Here is a 25,102-nt window from a genome sequence, read left to right on the forward strand (position 1 = left end):
ACTGTTTATTATTATTATTATTATTATTAATGCATTCGTCTGACGAAGCAGCGACAGAAGTCCGTCCCTGGAAATAAAGACACGGATTCAGTAGTACTTCCTTAGTATTTCAGTAGTACGTCAGTAATACTTCAGTAGTATTTCAGTATTACTTCAGTAATACTTTGGTAGTATTTTAGTCGTACTTCAGTAGCACTACGGCACTACTCCAGTAGTATCCCAGCCGTACTGCAGTAGTATCTCAGCAGTACTTCTCTGTGGTAGTACTGCAGTAGAGGCGTGCTGCTGCGATGCGTGTCTCGTGCAGCGGCGCGGGCCCGGGGCTTCGTGTTGCTTGCTGCAGCCTGCGGTCCGCAGGAGGAGGACTGGGAGCCCGCAGCTGTACTTTCCGCCAGTTCCTCCCCGTCATTCACGTTTATTTGTCCTCTGCACAACGTTTGTTGCCGCAAATGTATGCACGCACAAGAGCTCCTCCGCACGTGGACCTCACGAGGAGAAAACCTACTGTACTCTCTTTTCACCGACCTGTCCATGTTTTTTGGTTTTGTTGTTTTTTTTGGGGGGGGGGGGTGTTTGGAGGAGGAGGGGGGGGTTTGTGTGTGTAAATACAAGCCTTGATGTTTCAGAAGGGTGTCTGACAGTGTTTCGCAGTCATTGATAAGCCGGACCTCCTCCGCCCTGCACGCCGCGTGCAGGGTGGACCCATCTGCGCCGTTTTAAAAAAACCACAAAAAAAAATCGTTTGGGTGTATAAGGTGACGCTAAAGCCACCGTCATGTGTCGGGTACGGCAACCAAAAAAAAAAAAAAAAAAACTACACCCTCCAACATCTGTACATCACGTTAAACGCAACCCCAACAAAAAAAAAAAGGAAAAAAAAGAGATTATTTTTTTTTAAAAATTCTTTTCCAAACTTCAAGCCCCGGCACAAAGCCCCCCGATAAAAGAGGGCGAAACCCGAGATGAAACTTAATCCGGGATTTGGTTTTATGGGCCGGACCACATGTGATCTATGGGCCTGTTGCTTTGTGCCCACAATGAAAGGGGATCCCGCTGCAGTTAATATTCTATATCCGTCGTAGGAGGGGGGCACGCGGTGCCAGGCAAGTGTCATGCGGACCGGGCTCGTTCGGCCTTCTCATCTTGCACGCGAACTTTGGGGGGGAGGGGAGGGGGGAGGAGGGGGTTTGTTTGGAGCAACGCCGTGTTGTGTGGACGCGGACTGGGGAGACCCGGGTTCACCTCACACGCCGGGCCTGGCGGAACCGTCCGCACACTTTAATGCTTATTGAGACGAATTTCCACCGAGGCCACCTCGCCGGAGGAGGGGGGTCCGACGAGCCGCGCGAGCAGGCTGTGCGCGCGGGGCTGATAACGCGCTCTCCGCGCCGGGGAGGACAGCCATTAAAGCGGCGAGCAGCCTTGCAGCCCTGCAGCGGCTGCAGGGCTGCAAGGCTGCTCGCGGTTCCGCTCTGACCGCGCGGCGGCCACATCCTTCCCCCGGTTGCTGCAGCAACTTGGCCATAAAACAGGAAAAAAAAAAAAAAAGAAAAAAAGAAAAAGAAACGCGTCCTCGTCTGGAGCGTTTGGAGAGCGGAGCAATAAAGCGTCTGAGACCAAGGTTATTAACTGGGACTCACTCCGGGGCCGAGGCGGCGGGGCTGGGGAAGCGCTTGGAAGTCTGGGTCCCGCCGCCCGGACCTCTGCGGCGTCATTTGTCTCCGGCGGCTCGCCGCGGTCGGAATATTCCGCGTCTCTCTCTCGCTCCTCTCTCTCTCCCCCCTCCTCCTCCTCCTCCTCTCCGTCCGCGTTATTTGTTCCACCGGGTGGCGCTCCTCAGATCAATGTCACTGTCGTCAGCTGAGATTTAGCGAGGAGGCTCCTCTCGCGCCCGTCAACGCCCGTCTCCGCGTGTTTGGGACTCTGCGCTGTTTTAAGGTAAGATAAACCTGTACCGGGGTCGGGCTGGGTCACCGCCGGGCTTAGCCCACGTCCCGAGTCCGGTTTCTCCGGTGTAGCCGGTCCGGGCTGCTGCGGGGGGCCCTTCTGCGAGGCCCTTGTGTCCTCCCGTCGGTGGTTATTCCATCATAAAACAGCTGGAACAATACGCGCATTTACGCAGAGATGGCCGCCGGGGACAACGTGGCGGCCGGCAGGCCGCCGGCGGCGCAGAGCGGGACGAACACCCCATTTCTGACTAGAATGACTCGCTCTTCTTCTTCTTCTTCCTCTTCTTCTTCGTCTTCTTCTTCTTCTTCTGTGATTTTTTTTTTGTGCGTGTGGTACAAACAGTAAAAGGGCTCAGCGGTCTGTCGTGGAGGCCTGAGAGCTGACCCGGGATCAGCGTCAGTGGCCTGAAAACGACTTTTGGAGGGGACTCTGCCGAAGGCTTGACCACGTTATAGGCCAGGTTATTTCTGTCAGATATGCCGGTGTTACTACGCCGTGCGTGTGTGTGTGTGTGTGTGTGTGTGTGTGTGTGTGTGTGTGTGTGTGTGTGTGTGTGTGTGTGTGTGTGTGTGTGTGTGTTTAGTGCTATTTAAGGGGCAATAGGTGAATAAGGGAGGGAGGATATGATCATTATGAAGTGTTCAGGACAGAAGTTGTGCTGCACATAATGTGAAGGGTCTGTGTGTCTCTGCAGGGGTCTGCCCTGGAATCTCTTTCAACCGGCCCGTCTGTCTGTCCGTCTGTCTATCTGTCCGTCTGTCTATCTGTCCGTCTGTGTGTGTGTGTGTGTGTGTGTGTGTGTGTATGTGTCCGTCTGTGTGTGTGTGTGTCTGCCTGTGTGTGTGTGTGTGTGTCCGTCTGTGTGTCTGTGTGTCTGCCTGTGTGTGTGTGTGTGTGTCTGTGTCTGTGTGTCTGTGTGTCTGTCCGTCTGTGTGTCCGTCTGTGTGTGTGTGTGTGTGTGTCTGCCTGTGTGTCTGTGTGTCCGTCTGTGTATGTGTGTGTGTGTGTCTGTGTGTATGTATGTGTGTGTGTATGTGTGTGTGTGTATGTGTCTGTGTGTGTGTGTGTGTGTGTCTGTGTGTGTGTCTGTGTGTGTCTGTGTGTGTGTGTGTCTGTCAGCTCTCCACAGAAGTTAATGGAAAGGCCTGGTGTATCATCTGCACACAAAATTGGATTTTGGAGTATTTCTTGCACGCGATGTGAAAGCGTAATATCGTGTTGTTTGTACGCAGATTGCTGGTCCGTCTGTGTGTGTGTGTGTGTGTGTGTGTGTGTGTGTGTGTGTGTGTGTGTCTGCCTGTGTGTGTGTGTGTCTGTGTCTGTGTCCGTCTGTGTGTGTGTGTGTGTGTGTGTGTGTGTGTGTATGTGTGTGTGTGTGTGTGTGTGTATGTGTGTGTGTGTGGCTGTCTGTGTGTGTGTGTGTGTGTGTGTGTGTCTGTCAGCTCTCCACAGAAGTTAATGGAAAGGCCTGGTGTATCATCTGCACACAAAATTGGATTTTGGGGTATTTCTTGCACGCGATGTGAAAGCGTAATATCGTGTTGTTTGTACGCAGATTGCTGGTCCGTCTGTATGTGTGTGTGTGTGTGTGTGTGTGTGCGTGTGTGTCCGTCTGTATGTGTGTGTGTGCGTGTGCGTGTATGTCTTGTCTGTCCGGGACTCGTCACTCGGCGCAGATACAGTGTGATTATTTCTGATTAGTCACATGATCCCGTCACGAGCCCGGCGGAAACGGCCGGACGGGCGAACCAACAACAAGTTGACTTGCCGGAGCGTTTTCCGGTCTCCGTCTAATTATACTTACGAAATTAATTGCCCAGGTAAATCAGCCGAGGCCGCATTAATTACTCCGTAAATCTGACCTGAAAACTGTCGTTTTTAGAACATCTGAGTACGGTTTTGTTTTGCTGTTGTGTTTTTCGGAATATCTCGATCATTTTTTTCCTCTCTTTCCGGGCGGCCCAAAAAAACTTCCCAAGTTTGGTTTTTTGTTTTTTGTTTTTCTTCACAAAAATATTCCTGCGGTCAATTTAACACAATTAATTAATGAGAAAATAGAGAGACGACTGTACAGAATTAATAGATAGATAGATAGATAGATAGATAGATAGATAGATAGATAGATAGATAGATAGATAGATAGATAGATAATGTGGAAAAATAAAAGTTCAAAACACAAACCTTTATTTTATTTTCTCTCCCGAGATTTAATTATTTGTGACAGCGGGGAAAAAAAATCCTGTAAAATTGGGATTATTCCTTTACGGAAAATTAGAAACGATCTGGAATAATTTTCTTCCGCCGCTCCTGGCAAGAGGGATGAGTGAACGCGGGGTGAAGTCCATCTGAAACAACCCGTCCGGGTTCCGACTAGTCTCGTCAGCGCGAGATCCACCCGCACGAGCCCGGCCCCACACCAGCACGGACACACGTCAGTGTAAACTCCGGTCCAGTAATGGTGTGACGTGTCTCTGTTGTTTTGGATCAGGGCGCAGGCAGACAGACAGACAGACAGAGAGACAGACAGACAGGCAGAGACAGACAGACAGGCAGAGAGAGAGAGACAGGCAGCGTGTCCACATGGGGAGGGACCGGGACCCCCGGACACACCAAACCCCTGAGGACGCCCCGTCTGCAGGCCGAGCAACGCGCTTGGATCGTTAACAGAGCTGCTCATAAGGCGTATTATGGACATTATGCCGCGTTATGAGGCCGCGGCAGCGCCATGAGCTCCGGCCTGGAGGGAGCCTGGAGGGAGCCTGGAGGGAGCCTGGAGGGAGGCCTGGAGGGAGGCCTGGAGGGAGGCCGGGTGTCCTTTAAGGTTCACAGAGCCTCCTTCCGTTTTTTACAGTGTTGTAAAAGTGGCCATAAAGTTATTCATTGTGTATATGAAGTATTGGGGACATCTTTCTGCAACTGAGGGCCCGTGTTTAATTTACAACGACTGACATAGCAGGTTATAACGGCTACGTGGTAGGGCTCAGCACCCCCCCCCCACACACACACACACAGCATTTAAACACAGTGTTGTTTTTTTTAATTTTGGTCAGGGTGAACACTTTGACGCACCACTTTCCCTCCATACTTCTCCTTATAGCCCAAAACAAAATATTATAAACACACGTATATATATATATATGCGCGCGTGTGCGTGCGTGTGCGTGAGATACGTGTGCGCGCGTGCGCGCGCGACGCGGCGGGGCTGCGTGCCGGCGGTGGGCGGAGTCGGCCGTCGTCCCGGTGTTTTAATTGGCTGCAGGCTGCGGCGAGAAGCGTGAGTATCGGTAATTATATTCAGCATGTTTTTGCACAAGAAATGTCAGCCGGCGAGGGCTATCTCCATCCTCCGTCCAATTACATCGGCGCCATGACATGCCCCAACAGCCAGGCTGCGAACTCCTTCTTCGTGGACTCGCTGATCAACGCCAGGACGGAGAGCGGCGGCGCCGCGTACTACCAGGGTAACGGCGTCTATCTGTCGCCGGACTACTCTTATGGACTCCCCGCCGGCTCCCCCTGCTTCTCGGCCGTCGGGAAGCGCGGCGAGCCAAGTTCCCAAACCATGATACCGTCCTCCGGTCCGTACGTCCAGGGCATGGAGACGTGGCTGGAGACGTCGCGGTCCTGCCGCGCCGACCAGTCCGGCGGCCAGCACATGGCCCACTGCTCGTTCTCCCCGAGCATCAAGGAGGAGAACGCCTACTGCCTCTACGAGCCGGACAAGTACCCTAAAGGAGCGGCGGCGGCGGATGACTTGTCCTACTCGCGCGTGACGCCCGCGTCCTGCCCCGTCACCGCCGGCACCGTCCCCGTGCCCGGCTACTTCCGCCTGTCGCAGACTTACGCGTCCGCCAAGGTTTACCACGACGCGCAGCCGAACGTGACCCCCCACTTCAACGTGCAGCGCCCGGGCCGCTTCGAGACCCCGCAGACGCACCCGCCCGCCGCCTCGGTGGAGGCGGACAGGAGGGGCAGCGAGGAGGCGAGCGTTCCGGCGCCGTGCGCCCCCGCCAGAGAGGAGGACCGGCGCGCGTCCTCGGAGGGCTCGTCCTCCCCCGAACCCGCGGACCCGTGCGGAGAAAGGCCGGAACAGGCTGTCAAAGGTGAAGGAGCAGCCGGTGGGGGGAGGGGGGGGCGCGCGGACGGACAGTTTCCAAAACGCACCACTCGCGCCGTCCGCCAGCTGACCCGCGAGGGCAGCGCTCGGAGATGATCCGGGTTTACAGGCTTTGGGGACTTTCTCTCTGTGGGTCGTCGTGCTAGACGCGCCTCGTGGGTTTGCTCCGGGGTAGTCCGCGGGTAGCTGCGCAGCCTCGTGGGTTTTTTGTTTTGTTGTTGTTGCACAGAGAGACACAATGTTGGGTTTCCTGTCGTGGTTTTTAATCATTGCATGACGAGCAGCAGCAGCAGCAAGGCCAGTCCGGTCCGGTCCAGTCCTGCTGTCCAGCGCCGCTGGGGTCCTCAGCCGTCCCCCTATAAAATGCGTGGCAGTAATTCAGCAGACATGTGTACCCTACCCGCTTTACGTCTCGGTAAAGGTGTAACGGCCTGTAGACCGCGGTGCTATAGGCCAGTTAAGCGGGCAGTGAGGAGTTGTGTAGCAACGGGGGGGAGGGGGGGTGGAGGTGTTGTGTTATTATGGTTTTGTTGCAACATGCACCGGAGCCAGTCTATTACCTGGCAAATAAGCGGAATAGCATTTTTTTAGATTTTTTTTTTTGGGGTACCAGGCGCGTGCTTTAAGGAGAACCCCCTTTGTGCCCCCTGCGTTAACCTGCAGACCCTCCACAGACGGGCCGGGGTTGTTTAAAGCGACGACTCTATAGCTCTCCTGTCGGTCCCGCTCTGGCTCGGTTCCGTGCTAGCCCAGGGAGGGGGAGGAGGCGTTGTGATGCGTGCGTGTGCGTGCGTGCGTGCGCGCGTGTGTGTGTGCTCTGACTAAAACCCCTGTCCGCTAACGCGTCTTTTCCTGTCACCGCGCAGGGGACGGGAAGCTGGACAGCACGGCCACCTGGCTCACAGCCAAGAGCGGCCGCAAGAAGCGCTGCCCCTACACCAAGCACCAGACCCTGGAGCTGGAGAAGGAGTTCCTCTTCAACATGTACTTGACTCGCGAGCGGCGGCTGGAGATCAGCCGCAGCGTCCACCTGACCGACAGGCAAGTCAAGATCTGGTTCCAGAACCGCAGGATGAAACTGAAAAAGTTGAGCCGGGAGAACCGAATCCGAGAGCTGTCCAACAACTTCAGCTTCTCGTGAGACTGGGAGGCGTGTGCGTGCGTGTGTGTGTGTGTGTGTGCGCGTGTGTGCGTGTGCGTGCGTGTGTGTGTGGCTCCCTCCTCCCTCAATGTGCAGAACCCTCAACTGTGAGAATGTCCAGCCATGGAATAATAATAATAGACCCTTTTTTTGCTGTTAACTTATTGTTTCACACTTGAGTTTGTTTTTGTTTTTTGTTTTGTTTTTTAAAAAAATGTTATTTCCGGTCTGTCTGTCTCGGATACGTGTATTTATAAATGGCTACATTTACGATGTTCATTGTGTATAAAATGTTGCTGATGTGACAACGTGGTTTTTGGAAGCTGGCGGCCGGTGCAGGTTTGCGGAGGGCTCCGCATGCTGGACTCGCCGCTGGTCTCTCTCTCTCTCTCTCTTTTTCCCTGTCTGGTATCGCGAGTCTGTATGACACTGCTACAGAACCCGAAGGGTTCGACGAACATTTGCACACTTTTTTGCTGGTCAAATTAATAAAAACCATTCGATGCATTTCTGGGCGTTTCGGTGTATTGGCTTTAACGCAAGGCTGGGGGGGGGTGGGGCGGGGGGGGGCGGGGGTGACAGCGGCCCGCGCGTCATGGCCGGACACATGTTGTTCTTCTCTTTCACGAAATTAACAGAACGGAGGTTCGGTCCAAACTGGGGACTTGTTCTGTGTGATTGCGTACGCACCATGGACCGGGATCTCCCCGCTCCTCCGAGGCCTCCAGCAGGAGGGTTGTTCGGGGAAACTGCGCGCGCACGGAAAGGGAAACAGAGTTTTAGCTGGTTGGACAAAGAATTCAACCAAATCCCGGACTGGGTCGCCACGTGCGGGATCAGTTAAATAAACGTTGCTTTCTCCCGTTTCCTCAGATCCCGTGGACGTGTAGTGGGCACGCGCCCCTTATATAAATTATTTTGAGTTTATACACATAGTTTATATATACTTTATAGTGCGTACATCTTATATATAGTTTGTAGCGTTTATATACAGTTTATATATGTAGTTTATATATTTTATAAATTTTATACCGTTTATTCATACTTTATATAGTTTAAATATACAGAGTATATATTTTGTGTACTTTATACACACGTTATATAGGTTCGTATATAGTTTACATATAGTTTAAATATATAGAGTATATATTTTATATACTTTATATAGGTTCATATATAGTTTATATATAGCTTAAATATACAGAGTATATACTTTATATGGTTCATATATAGTTTATATATAGTTTAAATATACAGAGTATATACTTTATATGGGTTCATATATAGTTTACGTATAGTTTAAATATATAGAGCATATATTTTATATACTTTATATAGGTTCATATATAGTTTATATATAGTTTAAATATACAGAGTATATACTTTATATGGGTTCATATATGGTTTATATATAGTTTAAATATACAGTGTATATATTTTATATACTTTATATGTTTGTATTTGATATACTTTATATATAGTGTATAATAAACAGATTATATACATCACATAGATATCGTTTATATAGTTTATAGTTCAGATATAGTTTATATACATAGTTTGTATACGTAGTTTATATATTTTATATAGTTTATAGCTTAGATATTTTATAGTTTATATTTTTTTAATTTTATTATATATATTTTTATCGTTTATATGTTTTATATATTTTATAGTTTAAATATCTTGGATATTTGTTATAGTTTATATATCTATATATTTTTTATATAGTTTATAAATTATCTCTCGTTTCTATATTGTCTATCGTTCATAGTGTGCCCATCTGGGTGTACTGTGTGTGTGTGTGTGTGTGTGAGAGTGTGTGTGTGTGAGTGTGTGTGTGTGTGTGTGAGAGTGTGTGTGTGTGTGTGTGTGTGTGTGGTTCAGGACAGAAAGAAAACTGCCTCTCGCGTTTTTATTTCTCCCTCAACACCAGGAAGGGTCTCCATCAGCTCAGCGAACTGGTCCCAGGCTGGACGCTGAGCCGTTTCCCTCCTCCAACCGGTCCAGCAGAGCCGCTCCTCCTGTCAACAAGCTGCAGGAGTTTCTCTCGTCACACACACACACACACACACACACACACACACACACACACACACACACACACACACACACACACACACACACACACACACACACTGACATCTGCACACAAATACGTGCATGCTGCATCAAACCATCCGTTTAGCGTGAACACATCCCCGCTTGTGTCTCCGGGAGAGAGAGAGAGAGGGAGAAAACACACACACACACACACACACACACACACACACACACACACACACACACACACACACACACACACACACACACACGTGATGCCCAAACCCTTCCAGCAGGACCAGGCGGGTCCAGATGAGGACAGACAAGGCCTCGGTTATGACCACCGCAGCGGTTCCCAGGCAGGCAGGGCAGAAAGGAGACAAAGCGGGCGGGTTTATGGGCGATATTAGCCCGGGACGGGGGGGCTGTAACCCCCAAAGAAAAACAGCCCAAATTGCCCCGTGATAAAAGCCAAATAACCCCCGTCCGCTTCCCGTTTCACATGGCCTCCTCAAAGTGCTGCAGACCCGCGGACCGTCCTCCCGCCGGTCCCGCGCGCGCGCGCGCACGCACGCACCGCAGCATCCGCCCTCCCCGCGCCCGCGCGTCCCCCCTTTTACACGCTCCTTTTATACATCCATATTTATATATACGTGCGGATCCAACACGCCGACCCGCAGAGTCCGACCGCCAAAGGTCCCTTGTTTGCGGTCGGTTCCGGACCCGTTTCGCCATATTTGGATTTTATTATTGCATTTATGAGACGTGCTGGACCCGTGTTTAGAAGACGCACACAAGACTCATTGGGTCGTTTATTGTTTTCACAGTTGTAAAGTAGGAAACCCCCCCCGACCCCCCCCCCCACCCCAACCCCAACCACATCCAACTGCAATCGATTACAGCAACACAAGATCACTTAAACAATCATAAAATTAATGGCTTATAAAACGAAATATCTCCCCAATAAAGGCGCGTGCTTGTGCTATTAAATATGATGGGGGTGGGGGTGGTGGGGGGGGTGGCGGCCGCTCGGTCCGGCAGCGGGCTGATTTATTATTTTTTTTTTTTCCTTTTTTTTTTTTTTTTTTTTTGGGTTCTGTCCCACGGTCACGTGTTTGGGGCACCCTATCCGCTCCTGGGCAAGGTTCAACTCGCCGGACTGCGCGTTATTGAGCTGCTGGTGCGGAAAGCGGCGGGCCACCATGAGCCCGCTTTGCTGAGCGCTTGGAGGAGCGTCGTCGCTTCTTTCTTTTTTTTTTTTTTAGGGGGGGGGGAGGAGAGAGGAGAGACTTCTTCTTCTTCTTCTTTTCCTTTTTTTTTTTTTTTTTTTTTGGTTGTTGTTGCCATGTCGACGCTGGGGACGGGTTACTGCGTGGAGAGGCGCGTCCCGGCCGAGCAGGACGCCATGGCACCGAGCTACTCGGCCGCAGCCGCAGAGATGGAGCAGGCGGGGCACGCGATGCTCGCCGAATATGGCGGACAGGAATCCTGTCCCCTGCAGGCGAAATCCTCGATTTTCGCTGGATCCTGGACCCCCATCCCGGCGCACCCGCCCAGCACGGCGATCCCCACCTACATGCAGCACCATTACACCACCGCGGACGCGGACGGGATGTTTACGCGCACTTGGGCGCTGGACCCGGTGTCCGCGTCCTTGTGTCTGACGGGACTGCCGTCCGCGGCCATGCACTATGACATCAAATCCGAGCCTCTGGTCGGGAGCGGGGACTGTACGACTTTGGAGACGCACGCGGGTCTGCTGTGTGACCCGGAGAGCAGGACGTGCCTGTCGGACGCGGCGGGCGACGCCGCCGCCTCCGCCGCCGCCGCCTCCCCCGGCGAGGCCGACGAGGAGAGCAAACCGGCCGAGGAGAGGAGGCGAGCGGACGCAAGTAAGTCAGCCCCGCGGCACGTGCCCGAGCACGGAGCCAAGCCCGCTACTGACGCAAAGGAGGCGCGAGATGAGGGAGACCGAGGACCAGCTCCGCCGAACTAAGTTTGGTGAAGGCTGGGGCTCGGCCATTTTGGCACAAGTCATTATGTGGTCATGTCTCTGTGGCTATAAAGACATATAGATATATACACACACATATATATATATATACACATACATATATATATATATATTTATACGTATACATGTAGCATATTCATGCATATTGTCAGTGACGTGGGTCCAAAACATAAAATATGCACGTTGGTCAGGACGGACAACGAATTCCGCTATTCTGGACCGGCACTTAGAAAACAATGGAGAGGAATTTATGTGCTTTAATCCCCAGACTAGTGGGTGTTGTGGCTGCACACACACACACACACACACACACACACACACACACACACGCACACACACACATATATATATATATAAAGAGAGAGAGCGAGAGAGAGACTTCACCGTTGCTACTGCTTATCGTTGAGTTATTTAAAACAGTTTAAAGGTTATTTATAAGGTTTATACAACAGTTTATAAGGTTTTATAATCACTTCTAGCTCATTTAAATAAGTGGCTTATTAGTCCGTGAACAAATATAGAACAAACTGGCTCAGACGTCATTGTATTATGTTATTACTATTATTATCGTTATTACTACTACTACTATTATTATTATTATCGTTATTACTACTACTACTACTACTACTATTCGTATTATCATCGTTATTGCTATTATTATTATTATTTAATTATTATTACTATTATCATGATCATTATTATTATCATAATTATATTATCATTATTATTATTATTATTGTTATTATCATTGTTATTATTGTAGTTATTATTATTATTATTGTAGTTATTATTATTATTATTATCATTATTATTATTTTTTTTATTATCATTGTTATTATTATTGTAGTTATTATTATTATTATTATTATTATTTAACACTGGCACAGAAGTGAAACAGATTAGTTTGAGAATCCTTCAAGCAAGACTCAGCGGTGTTTAGTCGGTTTCTTTATTTTTTAAAAATGTGTGTGTGTGTGTGTGTGTGTGTGTGTTTGTCTCCTGCAAATGGCGTCGCCCTCTGCTTCCAGACAACCCGTCCTCCAGCTGGCTTCACGCCAAGTCGACCAGGAAGAAGCGCTGCCCCTACACCAAGCACCAGATCCTGGAGCTGGAGAAGGAGTTCCTCTTCAACATGTACCTGCCCCGCGACCGCAGGTACGAGGTGGCCCGGCTGCTGAGCCTGACGGAGAGGCAGGTGAAGATCTGGTTCCAGAACCGCAGGATGAAGATGAAGAAGGGCAACAAAGAGCGGCGGAGGGACAGCTAGCCACGCCGCCCGTCTGGATTTTCTGAGGAGGAGGAGGAGGAGGAGGAGGAGGAGGACGAACCCCGAACCGGCCGGCGGCTCCTTCCTCCGCCTCACCTCGTCCACGTGTATGTAGTGAAGCTGTGCTGTGCTGACATTGGCTGGTCGTTTTCTCTCGTCGCTGCCCCCTCGGCCCTGCGGAGGGGAGGTCGCCTGGGGGGGGAGGGGGGTCTCGCCAGGATGTAGACGTGCCCGCGGTAGCCCGCTCCTTTTGTCCGTTGCATGCAGTTGAGTTGATTTGTCGGTGATTGTCCAATGCCTTGACTACCTGAATGTCCTTTAACTACCTATTTTGCATAATGTTAAGTTATTGTTGTTGGGTTTTGTTTTGTTGTTTTTTTTTTTTTGCCAATTGTTTTGAATCGCAAGGTCATGTTGCATTTGTGAAAACGGAACACTGTGCACACTTAAAATACCTCCTGGTCAAGTCTTACAAGAATAAAAAGTAGTTTGTATAGCAACACGACACCTCTCACACGTGTTATTTGTGGTGAAAAGGCGGAACAGAATAAAAACCCGACGGGCTGCCCCCCGTGCGCGAGGCCGTCCGCTACCGGCCCGTTTACTGGACTTCGCAGTTTGCCCCAAAACGAAGGTGGAGGTTTTGCCACGTTGCGATGGAAACCGCGGACGAGCTCCACCCCCCCCCCCCCCCATCTGACGCTGTGTTTTCATTTCACCTTCAATGTGTGCTGGTGGACGAGACGGTTTCGGGGGGTGGGGGGGGGGGGCAGAACCAGCAGCCGAACCAGCAGCCGCCGTATGAACGAACTGTTTATAACGTGCGAAGAGGCTGAGTGACGTCACGGCAGGAAGTGGACGGTTGTCTACCGTCGCTAATAAGGGCCCGGCCATATAGTCCCATTTAACACGTAGCCGAAACAACAACAACACGCACACAAAAAAAAGCCACAGCCAAAGGAGGGGGAGGGGGAAGGGGGGGGGAGAGGAGGAGGGGGGAAGGGAAGGGGGAGGGGGGGTCTGTCCTGAAAGGTCTGAAACCAGGAAGCTCCATAAAACTGGAGGCCTGTCGGGCGACCTGTTTTCTTTTCTTTAAATTACTTTACAACTGTCCATTGACAATTAGACTGTCTCTGCTGCTGCAAGGCACCCATCTGTCTGTCTATCTATCTGTCTGTCTGTCTGTCTGTCTGTCTGTCTGTCTGTCTGTCTGTCTGTCTGTCTATCTATCTATCTATCTATCTATCTATCTATCTATCTATCTATCTATCTATCTGTCTGTCTGTCTGTCTGTCTGTCTGTCTGTCTGTCTGTCTATCTATCTATCTAGCTGTCTGTCTGTCTGTCTGTCTGTCTGTCTGTCTGTCTGTCTGTCTGTCTGTCTGTCTATCTATCTATCTATCTATCTATCTATCTATCTATCTATCTATCTATCTGTCTGTCTGTCTGTCTGTCTGTCTGTCTCTGTCTGTCTGTCTGTCTGTCTGTCTGTCTATCTGTCTGTCTGTCTGTCTGTCTGTCTGTCTGTCTGTCTGTCTGTCTGTCTGTCTGTCTGTCTGTCTGTCTATCTATCTATCTGTCTGTCTGTCTGTCTGTCTGTCTGTCTGTCTGTCTGTCTGTCTGTCTGTCTATCTATCTATCTATCTATCTATCTATCTATCTATCTATCTATCTATCTATCTATCTATCTATCTGTCTATCTATCTATGTATATGTCTCTCTACCAAGACTAAGAGCAGCCATGATGATGGGTTGCAGGCTCTCTGTTAACAACACTATAACATCTCTGCTGTTTATGGCGTCTGCTTTTAATCTTGTCTATAAAAGCCACAAACGTGTTTGCCAAATGTGTGCGATTGGGCGTCTTGCTGCTGCTTGTGCTGCGGCCACCAGGTGGCGCCAGCGGCTCGTCTGAACAACATGGCCGCTGGCGCCCTGTCCTCCAAAGCCGGTGCAGTATACGGTGGTGGTGGTGGTGGTGGTGGGGGGGGGGGGGGCAGGGCCACTCCCTGTTTATACAGGCCTGCTTCAGTTGTATCCTTTTCGTCATAAAATGGCCATTACCGCTGTATGTTATGTTGCATTTTATGATCGTTTATTGAGTGAATTACCCTTTAAAGAGCCTCACTTAATTAGAAGGGTATTCTGTTTGGCCAGGGGTTCTTACGCTGTGTTATAGCCCCATCCCAGAGAAGCATGGATGGTATATAAGATGGTATACAAGATGGTATATAAGATGGTTTAAAAGATGATGTATAAGATGGTATACAAGATGGTATACAAGATGATATACAAGATGGTATATAAGATGGTATATGGGTGTTAGAAGGATGGTATATAAGATAGTTTAAAAGATGATATATAAGATGGTATATGGAGATATATGGATGGTATATAAGTTGGTTAAAAGATGATATACAAGATGGTTTAAAAGATGATGTATAAGATGCTATACAAGATGGTATACAAGATGGTATATGGATATATATGGATGGTATATAAGTTGGTTAAAAGATGATGTATAAGATTATATACAAGATGGTATATAAGATGGTATATAATATGGTATATGGATGTTAGAAGGATGGTATATAAGATAGTTTAAAAGATGATATATAAGATGATATACAAGATGGTATACAAGATGGTATATGGAGATATATGGATGGTATATAAGTTGGTTTAAAAGAAGATATATGGATATATATATATAACCTGGTATATGGACATTATATGGATGGTATACAAGATGGTATATTGATGTTAGATGGACGGTATACAAAATGGTATATAAGATGGTATATAAGATAGTTTAAAAGATGATATATAAGATGGTATATGGAGGTATATGGATGGTATATAAGTTGGTTTAAAAGATGTTATATGGATGGTATACAATATGGTATATAAGATGAAATATATAAGATGGTATATAAGTTGGTATATTGATGTTAGATGGACGGTATTCAAAATGGTATATAAGATGGTATATAAGATGGTATATGGAGGTATATGGATGGTATATAAGTTGGTTTAAAAGATGAAATATGTAAGATGGTATATAAGTTGGTATATTGATGTTAGATGGACGGTATTCAAAATGGTATATAAGATGGTATATAAGATGGTATATGGAGGTATATGGATGGTATATAAGTTGGCTTAAAAGATGAAATATGTAAGATGGTATATAAGTTGGTATATTGATGTTAGATGGATGGTATACAAGATGGTATATAAGAGATGTGAATATAACAATCATTGTACAGTAGATCATTGTAATCAAAGAGTAAACTGCAACTGTCGTAAATACAGTTGCAAACACACACACACACACACACACACACACACACACACGTAAGAAACACACACAGAAATACATACACACACACACAGACACAAACAACCCACACACAAACATCATCATCATTCCAGTCACATACGCATGCAGATGTGAGCACATGTTTTCGTCTACGCTCCACACACTTTCACAATAAACACACACTAAGCAAACACATTCTAACGCACGAAACCCGCAGAGCCACACAGACACATATCACATGCTGCCATGCACTTTGGGCCCAGAGGCCCCATTGACCATGGCTGGGCTGTGCAAATCACAGTAACAAAGTGAGATTTGCACTCTATACACACAACAGACACACAAAGACATGCACACAACATGACAGGGAGGCATGAAAGCGCCTCCTTTTTTTCCAGGAAGAGCGCTGAACCCCGCTGTGCCCCAGTTGGGCTGTGAACTTGAGGTCTGGAGGAGTTAGAGGTGCCCCCCGCCAGCTCGGAGGGTCGTGCACATGTGGTTCCGTTAAGCCTGCAGACATCCTTTCTGGGGAATGACAGTGGGGACAGTGAGAGTGATGGCTGACCAAGGCCTCGAGACAGCACGAGATGAAAGTCAAGCACAGAAATCACACAGAGCTCGTTTTATCATTTTATTGAAATTTACTGGTGGGACAGGACGCCCTAGAATGAGGCGTTTCGTTTTCGAGGGGGCCCTGTGCGCGTATAGAAAACACACAAAAATCCTTCATTAGGGCAAAATTATAAAAGAGGAAAGAACAACATGAGCAAAGAAACACAACTTACGGTTAAGATGTGGTAAAACAAACTGATTAAATCAAAACAGAAAACTCACAGACCAGATCAACGGTTCCGAGGCCGTCATTTTGACGGTTTTGGAGTTTCAAAGTTTAATAACTTTGTGGGGGGAAAAAGATACAGACCTGCCGCTCCCCGAGTGCCCCTAAAATTGCACATATTTGCATTAAAATTAGTTTTAGATCAATTACACAAAAAGTTATCATAAAATAGACCGAAAACGACCATGAGCGGTCAAAACGACCGCGCGTAATTTGCGCGTCATGTCACTATTTATGACGTGTGTTGGTCGCGTCATTTCCTTCGCTAACTTCTTGGCTCTGTCCTAGAAACACACTAGCGTCCTCCAGTGCAGAGGAACAGCCTAAACTTGATTTCTGATTATTTCCAACATGTCTGGTCACAGACGCCGTTACAGACGCGTCATGACTCCCACCGAGGCGCTGCAGTATTTACAGGCGTTGGACAGCGGCCATTTTGAATTGTTTGAAAAATAGTATTAAAGTTGTTAAAACGTTAATTTTGGTGTCAGTTAGTTTCGTAACAGACACACTAACATGTGCAACGCATTAATATCTCAACTGGGTATTTATCGTGGCAGAATATAGAGCTTAAAAACCGGCCGTCAATTTGACCGCCCGTGGTCGTTCCAGCGCATACCGTGTTGGACAGACCAAACTACGTCCTGGTTCTTACATCTGAGCTGGTGAGTGAGTCCGGTCTGACGCAGCACTCCGTCCTTTCCGGGGACAGGAGGGGGACTGCATGCAGACTTCACTTTTTGAGTAAAAACAAACTGCCAAAAAGAAACGAATAAGCGCGCGCTCATCGGAAGCGGCGTCCTATTTCACTCGTGAAGATTGAAACGCGCAGCGCGCGTGCAGAATTGCATTTCCGCATGTCCTCCATTTCCGGGTGGACAGCCCCCGGAGGTGGAAACAGCCAGAGTTCCCTGGATGGTGTTTGCCGTGCCCCTTCGTGACCCCCCCCCACACACACACATCACGTGCTCTACTACGAGAAGCCCCCATGACAGGTATCATGACTGAAGTACCAGCCAGGCTTGTCGTCGTGAGGGCTGCGTGGTCATCGTCTTCCACCCCAGCCTCGCTTTCCTTCAGTGAGCAATTTGTTCTGCTCAGGTGGACGGAGGGGGGGAGGGGGAGGGGGGAGAGGGGAGGGGGGGGGCGTCCTCTGGTGTGTTATTATATTGACATGTGTATTTGTACACGTCTCTGTTTGCTATGATTTACCTTCCTCTCGTGCCATGTCAGGGATGCCTTAGATCAGTAACACACAGCGTGGCAGGAGAGGGTTGTTTACACACACCACCGTGCAATCACACACACACACACACACACACACACACACACATGCCCCCCCCACACACATACACACGTGTACACACAGACATGCACACACACACGCACACGTACACACACATACAAACACATTTACACACACACACACACAAACACACGTACACACACGCTCACACAAACACATACACACACGCCGCAAACACACACACACACACATGCCCCCCCACACACATACACACACGCGTACACACACATACACACACGCGTACACACACATGCACACACACACGTACACAAACATACAAACACATTTACACACACACACACACACACACATACGCGCGCACACACACACGCGTACACACACATGCACACACACACGTACACAAACATACACACACACACACACACACACACACGCCGCAAACACACGCACACAAATGCACACGCACACACGCACACACATACATACATGCTCACAAAAACACACACGCACGCAAGCAGGCAGGCATGCATGCACACAAAAACACACACACAAGCACACGCTGCATACACTGACACGCGCGCACACGCGCGCGCACGCACACCAACAGATAATTAACGTACTGTACCATTCAAAGGTGATTTCATTTTAGTTTTATTTGATTTCATTTTAATTCAGCTTTAGCTTTAGCTTCCTCTGTGGCTGTCAGCGGCAAGTTCCGGTCATCATGTCGTGTCACGGGCTTTATTCATTTATGTGTTAGTTAGTTAGTTAGTTCATTTGTTTGTTGTGTTTCTTGTCGCTGCTGTTCTTAACGTACTTGTAGGTTGCTGCGTGTTGTTGTGCTCGCGCGAGTCTCGACGCGACTTCCTGTTTCGGTGCGTGTCCAGCGCGTGACGAGCCAGATGTTGCGGCTCTCTGTGAGTCTCGCTTGTGTTCGTCAGCAGGCAGACGCGCTGCTCCACACACACCACCCGTTTTGTTCAGCAGCCCGCCGTCCCCGCCCGTAGCTAGGCGACGCTCTCCATGCGGGAGTTCTCACCACGCTCCGGCAAAACACGTCAGCGTCAGAAAACACGTGGCGTGACTGTGAGTTCTGAATTTATGAATCTGGGGATTTTTGTTTCATAAATCAGAAGTTAAATCAGTCAGAAATCTCTGCTGCTAACGCTGCTTGGTGTGTGTGTGTGTGTGTGTGTGTGTGTGTGTGTGTGTGTGTGTGTGTGTGTGTGTGTGTACACACACCGCAGCACAACAGAAAACCACCAACACATCTGCTGACATGAAGCTTCGGGACGTGTTTTTCAGCCACTTGATAAATATCGTTACAAAGTATCACATGGTTACCGAGAAGGTTTCCAAAACTTGAAAAAAAAAGAAAGTCAAGCATAACATTTGTAATTTTCATGACAGTAAATATACATTCAACCATAACTCTCACATTCGAAGATGTACCTCGGAGATTACACAGTTTATTTGACACAGCTGCGTCACAGTGTTTATTTAGAACGCTGTAACAACGCTGTAACAACACTGTAACAACGCTGTAACAACACATTGTTTCCCCCCTGCATTCCAGACGTGTGACGGAACAGACGGTCCACGCGCCGTCCGGCTCCGCTCGGTGCCGTTTCAGTCTGCAGCCCCTCATCACGACCAGCCCAGAGTCTGCTCTGTTCTCCTGTTTCTTCCAAAACCACCGGAAGACAAGCAGAGAAAAGAAAAGGAAAAGGAAGAAAAAGGAAAGAAAAGAGAAGAGAAAAGAAAAGAAAGGTCCAAGTTGATATGAGAATAATAAAATTAAGCAGGTCAAAACGTCCTGGTTTAATGTTGATATTTGAGACGGTTCTTTGTTCAATTACTGGTCTGCTTCTACATCTGAACAGGCTTAATACTGTCTAGATATATACTGTCTAATTAATATACACTGTCTAAATATATACTGTCTAGATAAATACTGTCCAAACTCTAGATAAATACTGTCTAGATATATACTGTCTAATTAATATACACTGTCTAAATATATACTGTCTAGATAAATACTGTCTAAACTCCAGATAAATACTGTCTAGATATATACTGTCTAGATAAATACTGTCTAAACTCTATATAACTACCGTCTAGATATATGCTGTCTAGATAAATATTATCTAGATATATACTGTCTGGATAAATACTGTCTAGATATATACTGTCTGGATAAATACCATCTAGATATATACTGGCTGGATAAATGCTATCTAGATATATACTGTCTGGATAAATACTGTCTAGATATATACTTTCTAGATAAATACTGTCTAGGTATGTACTGTCTAAATATATATTGTCTAGATAAATACTGTCTAGACAGTGTTTATCTATACAGTATACAGCTAGACAATATATATCTAGACTCTAGACAAATCCTGTATAGATAAATACTGTCTAAATATATACTTCCTAGATAAATAGCATCTAAATAAATAATGTTTAGATAAACACTGTCTAGAGCTATACTGTCTTGGTAAATACTTTCTGCACAAATACTGCCTATACTGCCTAAATAAACACTGTCTAGATAAATACTGTCTAAATATATACTGTCTAGGTATATACTGTCTAAATATATATTGTCTAGACAGTGTTTATCTATACAGTATACAGCTAGACAATATATATCTAGACTCTAGACAAATCCTGGATAGATAAATACTGTCTAAATATATACTTTCTAGATAAATACCATCTAAATGAATACTGTTTAGATAAACACTGTCTAGAGCTATACTGTCTCGATAAATACTTTCTGCATAAATACTGTCTCTACTGTCTAAATAAACACTGTCTAGATAAAGACTGTCTAAATATATACTTTATAGATAAACACTGTCTAGAGCTATACTGTCTCGAGAAATTCTTTCTGCATACTGTCTATACCGTCTAAATAAATACTGTCTAAATATATACTTTCTAGATAAATACTGTCTAGAGCTATATTGTCTAGAGAAATACTTTCTGCATATATACTGTGTAGATACTACAGCCCCATTTTCCACTTAACGAACAAAGAAAAATAAACCCCATAGATGTTGAGCTAAAACGGTACCAGATTGACTTTAGCCCAATTCACACCGGGGAAATGTGACTCTAACTGCTGCTGTGATTTAACAAAGGCCATTTTGTTTTTATTTTCACTCGTCTACCATTAAAACGTGACGTGTATTGTGTTACCTGCAGTACGAGATCTGTCTCTGGCGCATTTAAAGCACACGAGCGTTTCTCGAACATAATACAGCAGCCTATATACTGCACGCGGCCAAACTAAGCGTGCGCAATGTATAGAAACGTAAATGACGAAGATGAGTAATTAAGTTAAAAAAAAGGAGAAGAAACGACTCGGCCACGTAGCGCTCCCTGCAGAAGGCGAGCGGGATTTCTGCAGAACGCCGACACCCACTTACCCCAGCAGACAACCGGTCCTACGCGAGGGCTGATCCGTTCGTCTCTGCGCCGACTAACCCCAGTCTGGTCGTGTCCTCCGTGCGCAACAGCGGACCCAGTCCGCGCCGAGCGGTACCGAGGCTCTCCGCCTCACTGCCGCTGCACAAAACACCTCAGCGCCATGTCCCGTATCCGTGCTCATCGCGAGTTGGGCAAATAAATTCTCGGGGAGGGGAATCTCGAGCGAGAGCCATGTGGTTCGGCTCTTCCCCGCCGTATATGATGTAAGTGGGTGTTAGATGGTTTAAACGCGCTCTTAGGCCGCGGAGCTGTCACGCGGAAAGATTGATCACGCGCAGGCCTCCGCACCGCTTTGTTTAGAGTCGGGGGGCAATAAACGGCCTTCGAGCTTCCCCCCCACCCCCTACCCCCACCCCCACCCACCCTGCTTAAGACCCTATACAGTGGCGGATCATATTCCCGCTAAACCCGAAGACCCGAGGAAGAGAAGACCGGGAGAGCGAGCCGCCATCGCGCTCTCGAGGGCAGCGAAGGCGCGCGGAGAGCGGACCGGAGGATCTGCTGGAATGGGGTTTATGTCAGGTTCATTTGGACGAGACAAGACCAGCCAACGTCCATAGGCTTAACCTCTACTAAACACAGACTAGACCCCCCCCCTTTTTTTTTTAATGGCGTGTGATTCAGGTAGCCTATCACGCTATTAAATGGAGACTGCAAAGCGCGCGTGTGTAGTGTACACTGCACGAGCTGTGGCGGAATCCAACGACGAGCAAAACCCACTGGAATTGAAATCTGATGTCTCTCTCTCTCTCTCTCTCTCTCTCTCTCTCTCTCTCTCTCTCTCTCTCTCTCTCTCTCTCTCTCTCTCTCGCTCTCTCCCCCCTCCTCCCATTTTTTTGGGGGGGGGGAGGGGGGAGGGGCGACGCGAGGATAAAGAATGTCTTGGATGTCTTGCACAGTCTTGCTCCGAGGCGTCCAGAGAACTCTCAAGATTAACGAGTTGCGTTGATAACGACCGCTGGCGTCGCTGCATTATGAGACATAAATGTGGGCGCTGAAATGATTTGTGGGGTGTCGCGGATCGTATAAACGCACCGTGTTGAGTTGCATTGCCAACGCACACACACACACACACAACACACACACTCACACAAGCCCTGCAGACAACCCACACAACACACGATTCTCTCTACACAACCCGGACTCACCAGTCCGCGTACAAATAACCGGGTTATCGCACTCCGCCTGCTACGCCTGCGCCAAAAGATCCAGTTTTGCGTGCAGATGACACGCCAGTGCTTCCCCCTCCACGTGGGGGGGTGAGGGTGGGGGGGTGGGGGTGGTAAGTGAACAAACCGAGCAACAACAAAAAAAAGGTGTCTAAGTGAAGCAGACCCTACCCCCAGAACGAGGCGTTACCGACCTCCTCGGTCAATCACAGAGGACGAGCGGCTTCTTTTGATAAAAGCCCCCAAATTGTCATTGGGCGGATGCAGCCGTGTGACGCGCAACACGGTCCGATCCCGGCCGGGTCCCGGTGAAGGCGACCGTTTATGGCACCCGGGTCTCCTCCATATACCACCGTTACCCCCCTTTACTAGTTTATGCATTTTTTTAAAACTTTTCCGGCTTAATTTTCTGTCCTTAATTGCGCGGCAATTAAGCGGATGTGCGGGCGGGAGGATGAGTTACGAGCTGGAGCGCGAGACGGGTTTCATCAACAGCCGGCCGTCGCTCGCGGAGTGCCTCACGTGCCTCGCCCCCGTCGGTGATGCGTTTCGGGGTCCATCAATCAGCGGCTCGGCGCCCGCGCCGCCGATCCCTCCTCCCTTTGAGCACACCATCCCGAGCCTGGACCCGGACCACGGCCGCCGCCTCCGCCGGCCGGAGCAGCCCCTGCAAGGCGGCGGCGGCGGCCGGCCGCCGGCCCCGGAGTACCCCTGGATGAAGGAGAAGAAAGCCGCCAGGGGAAAACAGACCGCGGCGGAGGAGGAGGAGGAGGAGGACTCGCCGCCCCTCCGCTTCTCCCCCCAAGGCAAGGAGACGTGATTAATAACCTCAATCTACCCTTCCTCACCGCGCGCGCGCGTGTGTGTGTGTGTGTGTGCGCGAGAGAGGAGGTAGAGAGAGAGGAGAGAGAGAGAGGGGATCCCCTGTTCACCCCCCCCCCTCTGTATGGAGCCTTGTGTGCAACGTGGGCGTCCCTGAAGGTCCAGCAAGGATTTTGATTTAAGCGTCCTTAATCTCATCAAGTAACGTGCTGAGTTGTGATGCGGTGTAAGAATGTTAATGCTTGACAGTAATGGAGGCTGATAGATGAGCCTTGCGCGGGCCAGCAGCTGGCATGTTCATTAATCTTCTGCCGGGCCTGTCCGGAGCCATCATATTCTGCCGGGGGACCGTAAATCTCCTCACTTCCGTCTCTCGGCCGCTGTAAACAAGTTTCTCCTCCCCGGGGCGCCTGTTCCCCCCCCCTCCTCCCCCTCCTCCCCCCCTTAACCCAGTTACAGCTTTTATTGCGCATTTTTATCTCAATCTTTCTATTGTATGAGGAAATCTGTGTAATGGGTTATCCTCCCCCTCCTCCCCCTCCCCCCCCTCCCCCAGGCTCCCCAGAGACGGCAGACAGCGGTGCGGGCGCATCCCGGAGGCTGCGGACGGCGTACAGCAGCAGCCAGCTGCTGGAGCTGGAGAAGGAGTTCCACTTCAGCAGGTATCTGTGCCGGCCGAGGCGCGCGGAGATCGCGGCTCTGCTGGACCTGACGGAGAGGCAGGTGAAGGTGTGGTTTCAGAACAGGAGGATGAAGCACAAGAGGCAGACCCACAGCAAGGAGAACCGGGACAGCGAGGGGAACCGCCCGTGCTGGGAGGACGGGGGGGCGGAGGACGCGTCCGGGGCGCTCCTCCTGCACAGGGACCGGCACGTCCAGCAGAACTCGCTGACCCGCCAGCCCCCTGCGAGGGGGCACGGCGGGGAGAAGCCGAGTTCGCCTCTCAACGGCAACCTGAAACACTTCCCCAAGCCGTCACCCGCGGCTCCCGTCCGCGGGCCGACGCCCGGCCCGGAGAGCCGCTGTGCCGCCGGGCCCGGTGCGCAGCACGCGGCCCCGGACGGCCCAGCGGCGGAGGTCCAGCAGGCCGCCTGCTCGTCCCGTGCGTCCCCCGGCCCGGCGGGTCCGGCGGGAAGACCCGCGCCCTTTGACCTGTTCTCAGAAACGCTCGCGACGATCGAGCTGCAAAACTTGAGCTATTGAACAATTATAGAGACCCCCCCCTCGAATAGAGCCCCCCCCCACCCCCACCCAGTTCAAACGTTTCCAATAGGCTACAGTCAGGTTAGCTCAGGGAGACCCGAAAACACATTTTGCAAATAAAATAAATAAATAAATAAATAAATAAATAAACAAAGTTCGGTGAAAGGGCTTTTTGATTCCACCACACAATTTATTTTTACAGTGGAACATTTTCCTGAAATCAGACTTCACGTTGACTCCCATCATGGTCGCTTGTTTTAACATGTTAAGAAGCTGCACTGCTGGCCAAGTAAACCATTTCTCCCAAAGCACAGTCAGCAGTCAGCTCAGCCACAGAAGCCCCTAATGACGTCTTAATTAAACGCTGATTATTAAAAAAAACACCTGAAAGCTATAACATTACAGTTGGTCTTCAGTGTGCTTGACTCGTATAGCCTAATATCAATAT

The 25,102-nt window shown here is 49.0% G+C and overlaps 3 protein-coding genes across 3 annotated transcripts; all 3 read left to right on the top strand.

Annotated features, from left to right (window-relative positions):
• The first annotated feature begins 5,266 nt into the window (after positions 1 to 5,266).
• On the top strand, positions 5,267 to 7,701 carry hoxa10b (homeobox A10b). The gene is made up of 2 exons (XM_056285573.1): positions 5,267 to 6,053; positions 6,934 to 7,701. The coding sequence occupies exons 1-2, from the start codon at positions 5,267 to 5,269 to the stop codon at positions 7,206 to 7,208; spliced, it is 1,062 nt and encodes a 353-aa protein (XP_056141548.1). The 3' UTR covers positions 7,209 to 7,701.
• A 2,895-nt stretch (positions 7,702 to 10,596) lies between these two features.
• Positions 10,597 to 13,031, top strand: hoxa9b (homeobox A9b). The gene is made up of 2 exons (XM_056285576.1): positions 10,597 to 11,143; positions 12,294 to 13,031. The coding sequence occupies exons 1-2, from the start codon at positions 10,597 to 10,599 to the stop codon at positions 12,530 to 12,532; spliced, it is 786 nt and encodes a 261-aa protein (XP_056141551.1). The 3' UTR covers positions 12,533 to 13,031.
• A 9,976-nt stretch (positions 13,032 to 23,007) lies between these two features.
• On the top strand, positions 23,008 to 24,682 carry hoxa2b (homeobox A2b). Its single transcript, XM_056286294.1, has 2 exons — positions 23,008 to 23,435; positions 24,008 to 24,682. Exons 1-2 carry the CDS (start codon positions 23,084 to 23,086, stop codon positions 24,652 to 24,654), a joined length of 999 nt encoding a protein of 332 aa, XP_056142269.1. The 5' UTR covers positions 23,008 to 23,083; the 3' UTR covers positions 24,655 to 24,682.
• The last annotated feature ends 420 nt before the right edge of the window (positions 24,683 to 25,102 follow it).

Source organism: Lampris incognitus, chromosome 9, assembly GCF_029633865.1.
Source record: "Lampris incognitus isolate fLamInc1 chromosome 9, fLamInc1.hap2, whole genome shotgun sequence".
Taxonomy (NCBI): Eukaryota; Metazoa; Chordata; class Actinopteri; order Lampriformes; family Lampridae; genus Lampris; species Lampris incognitus.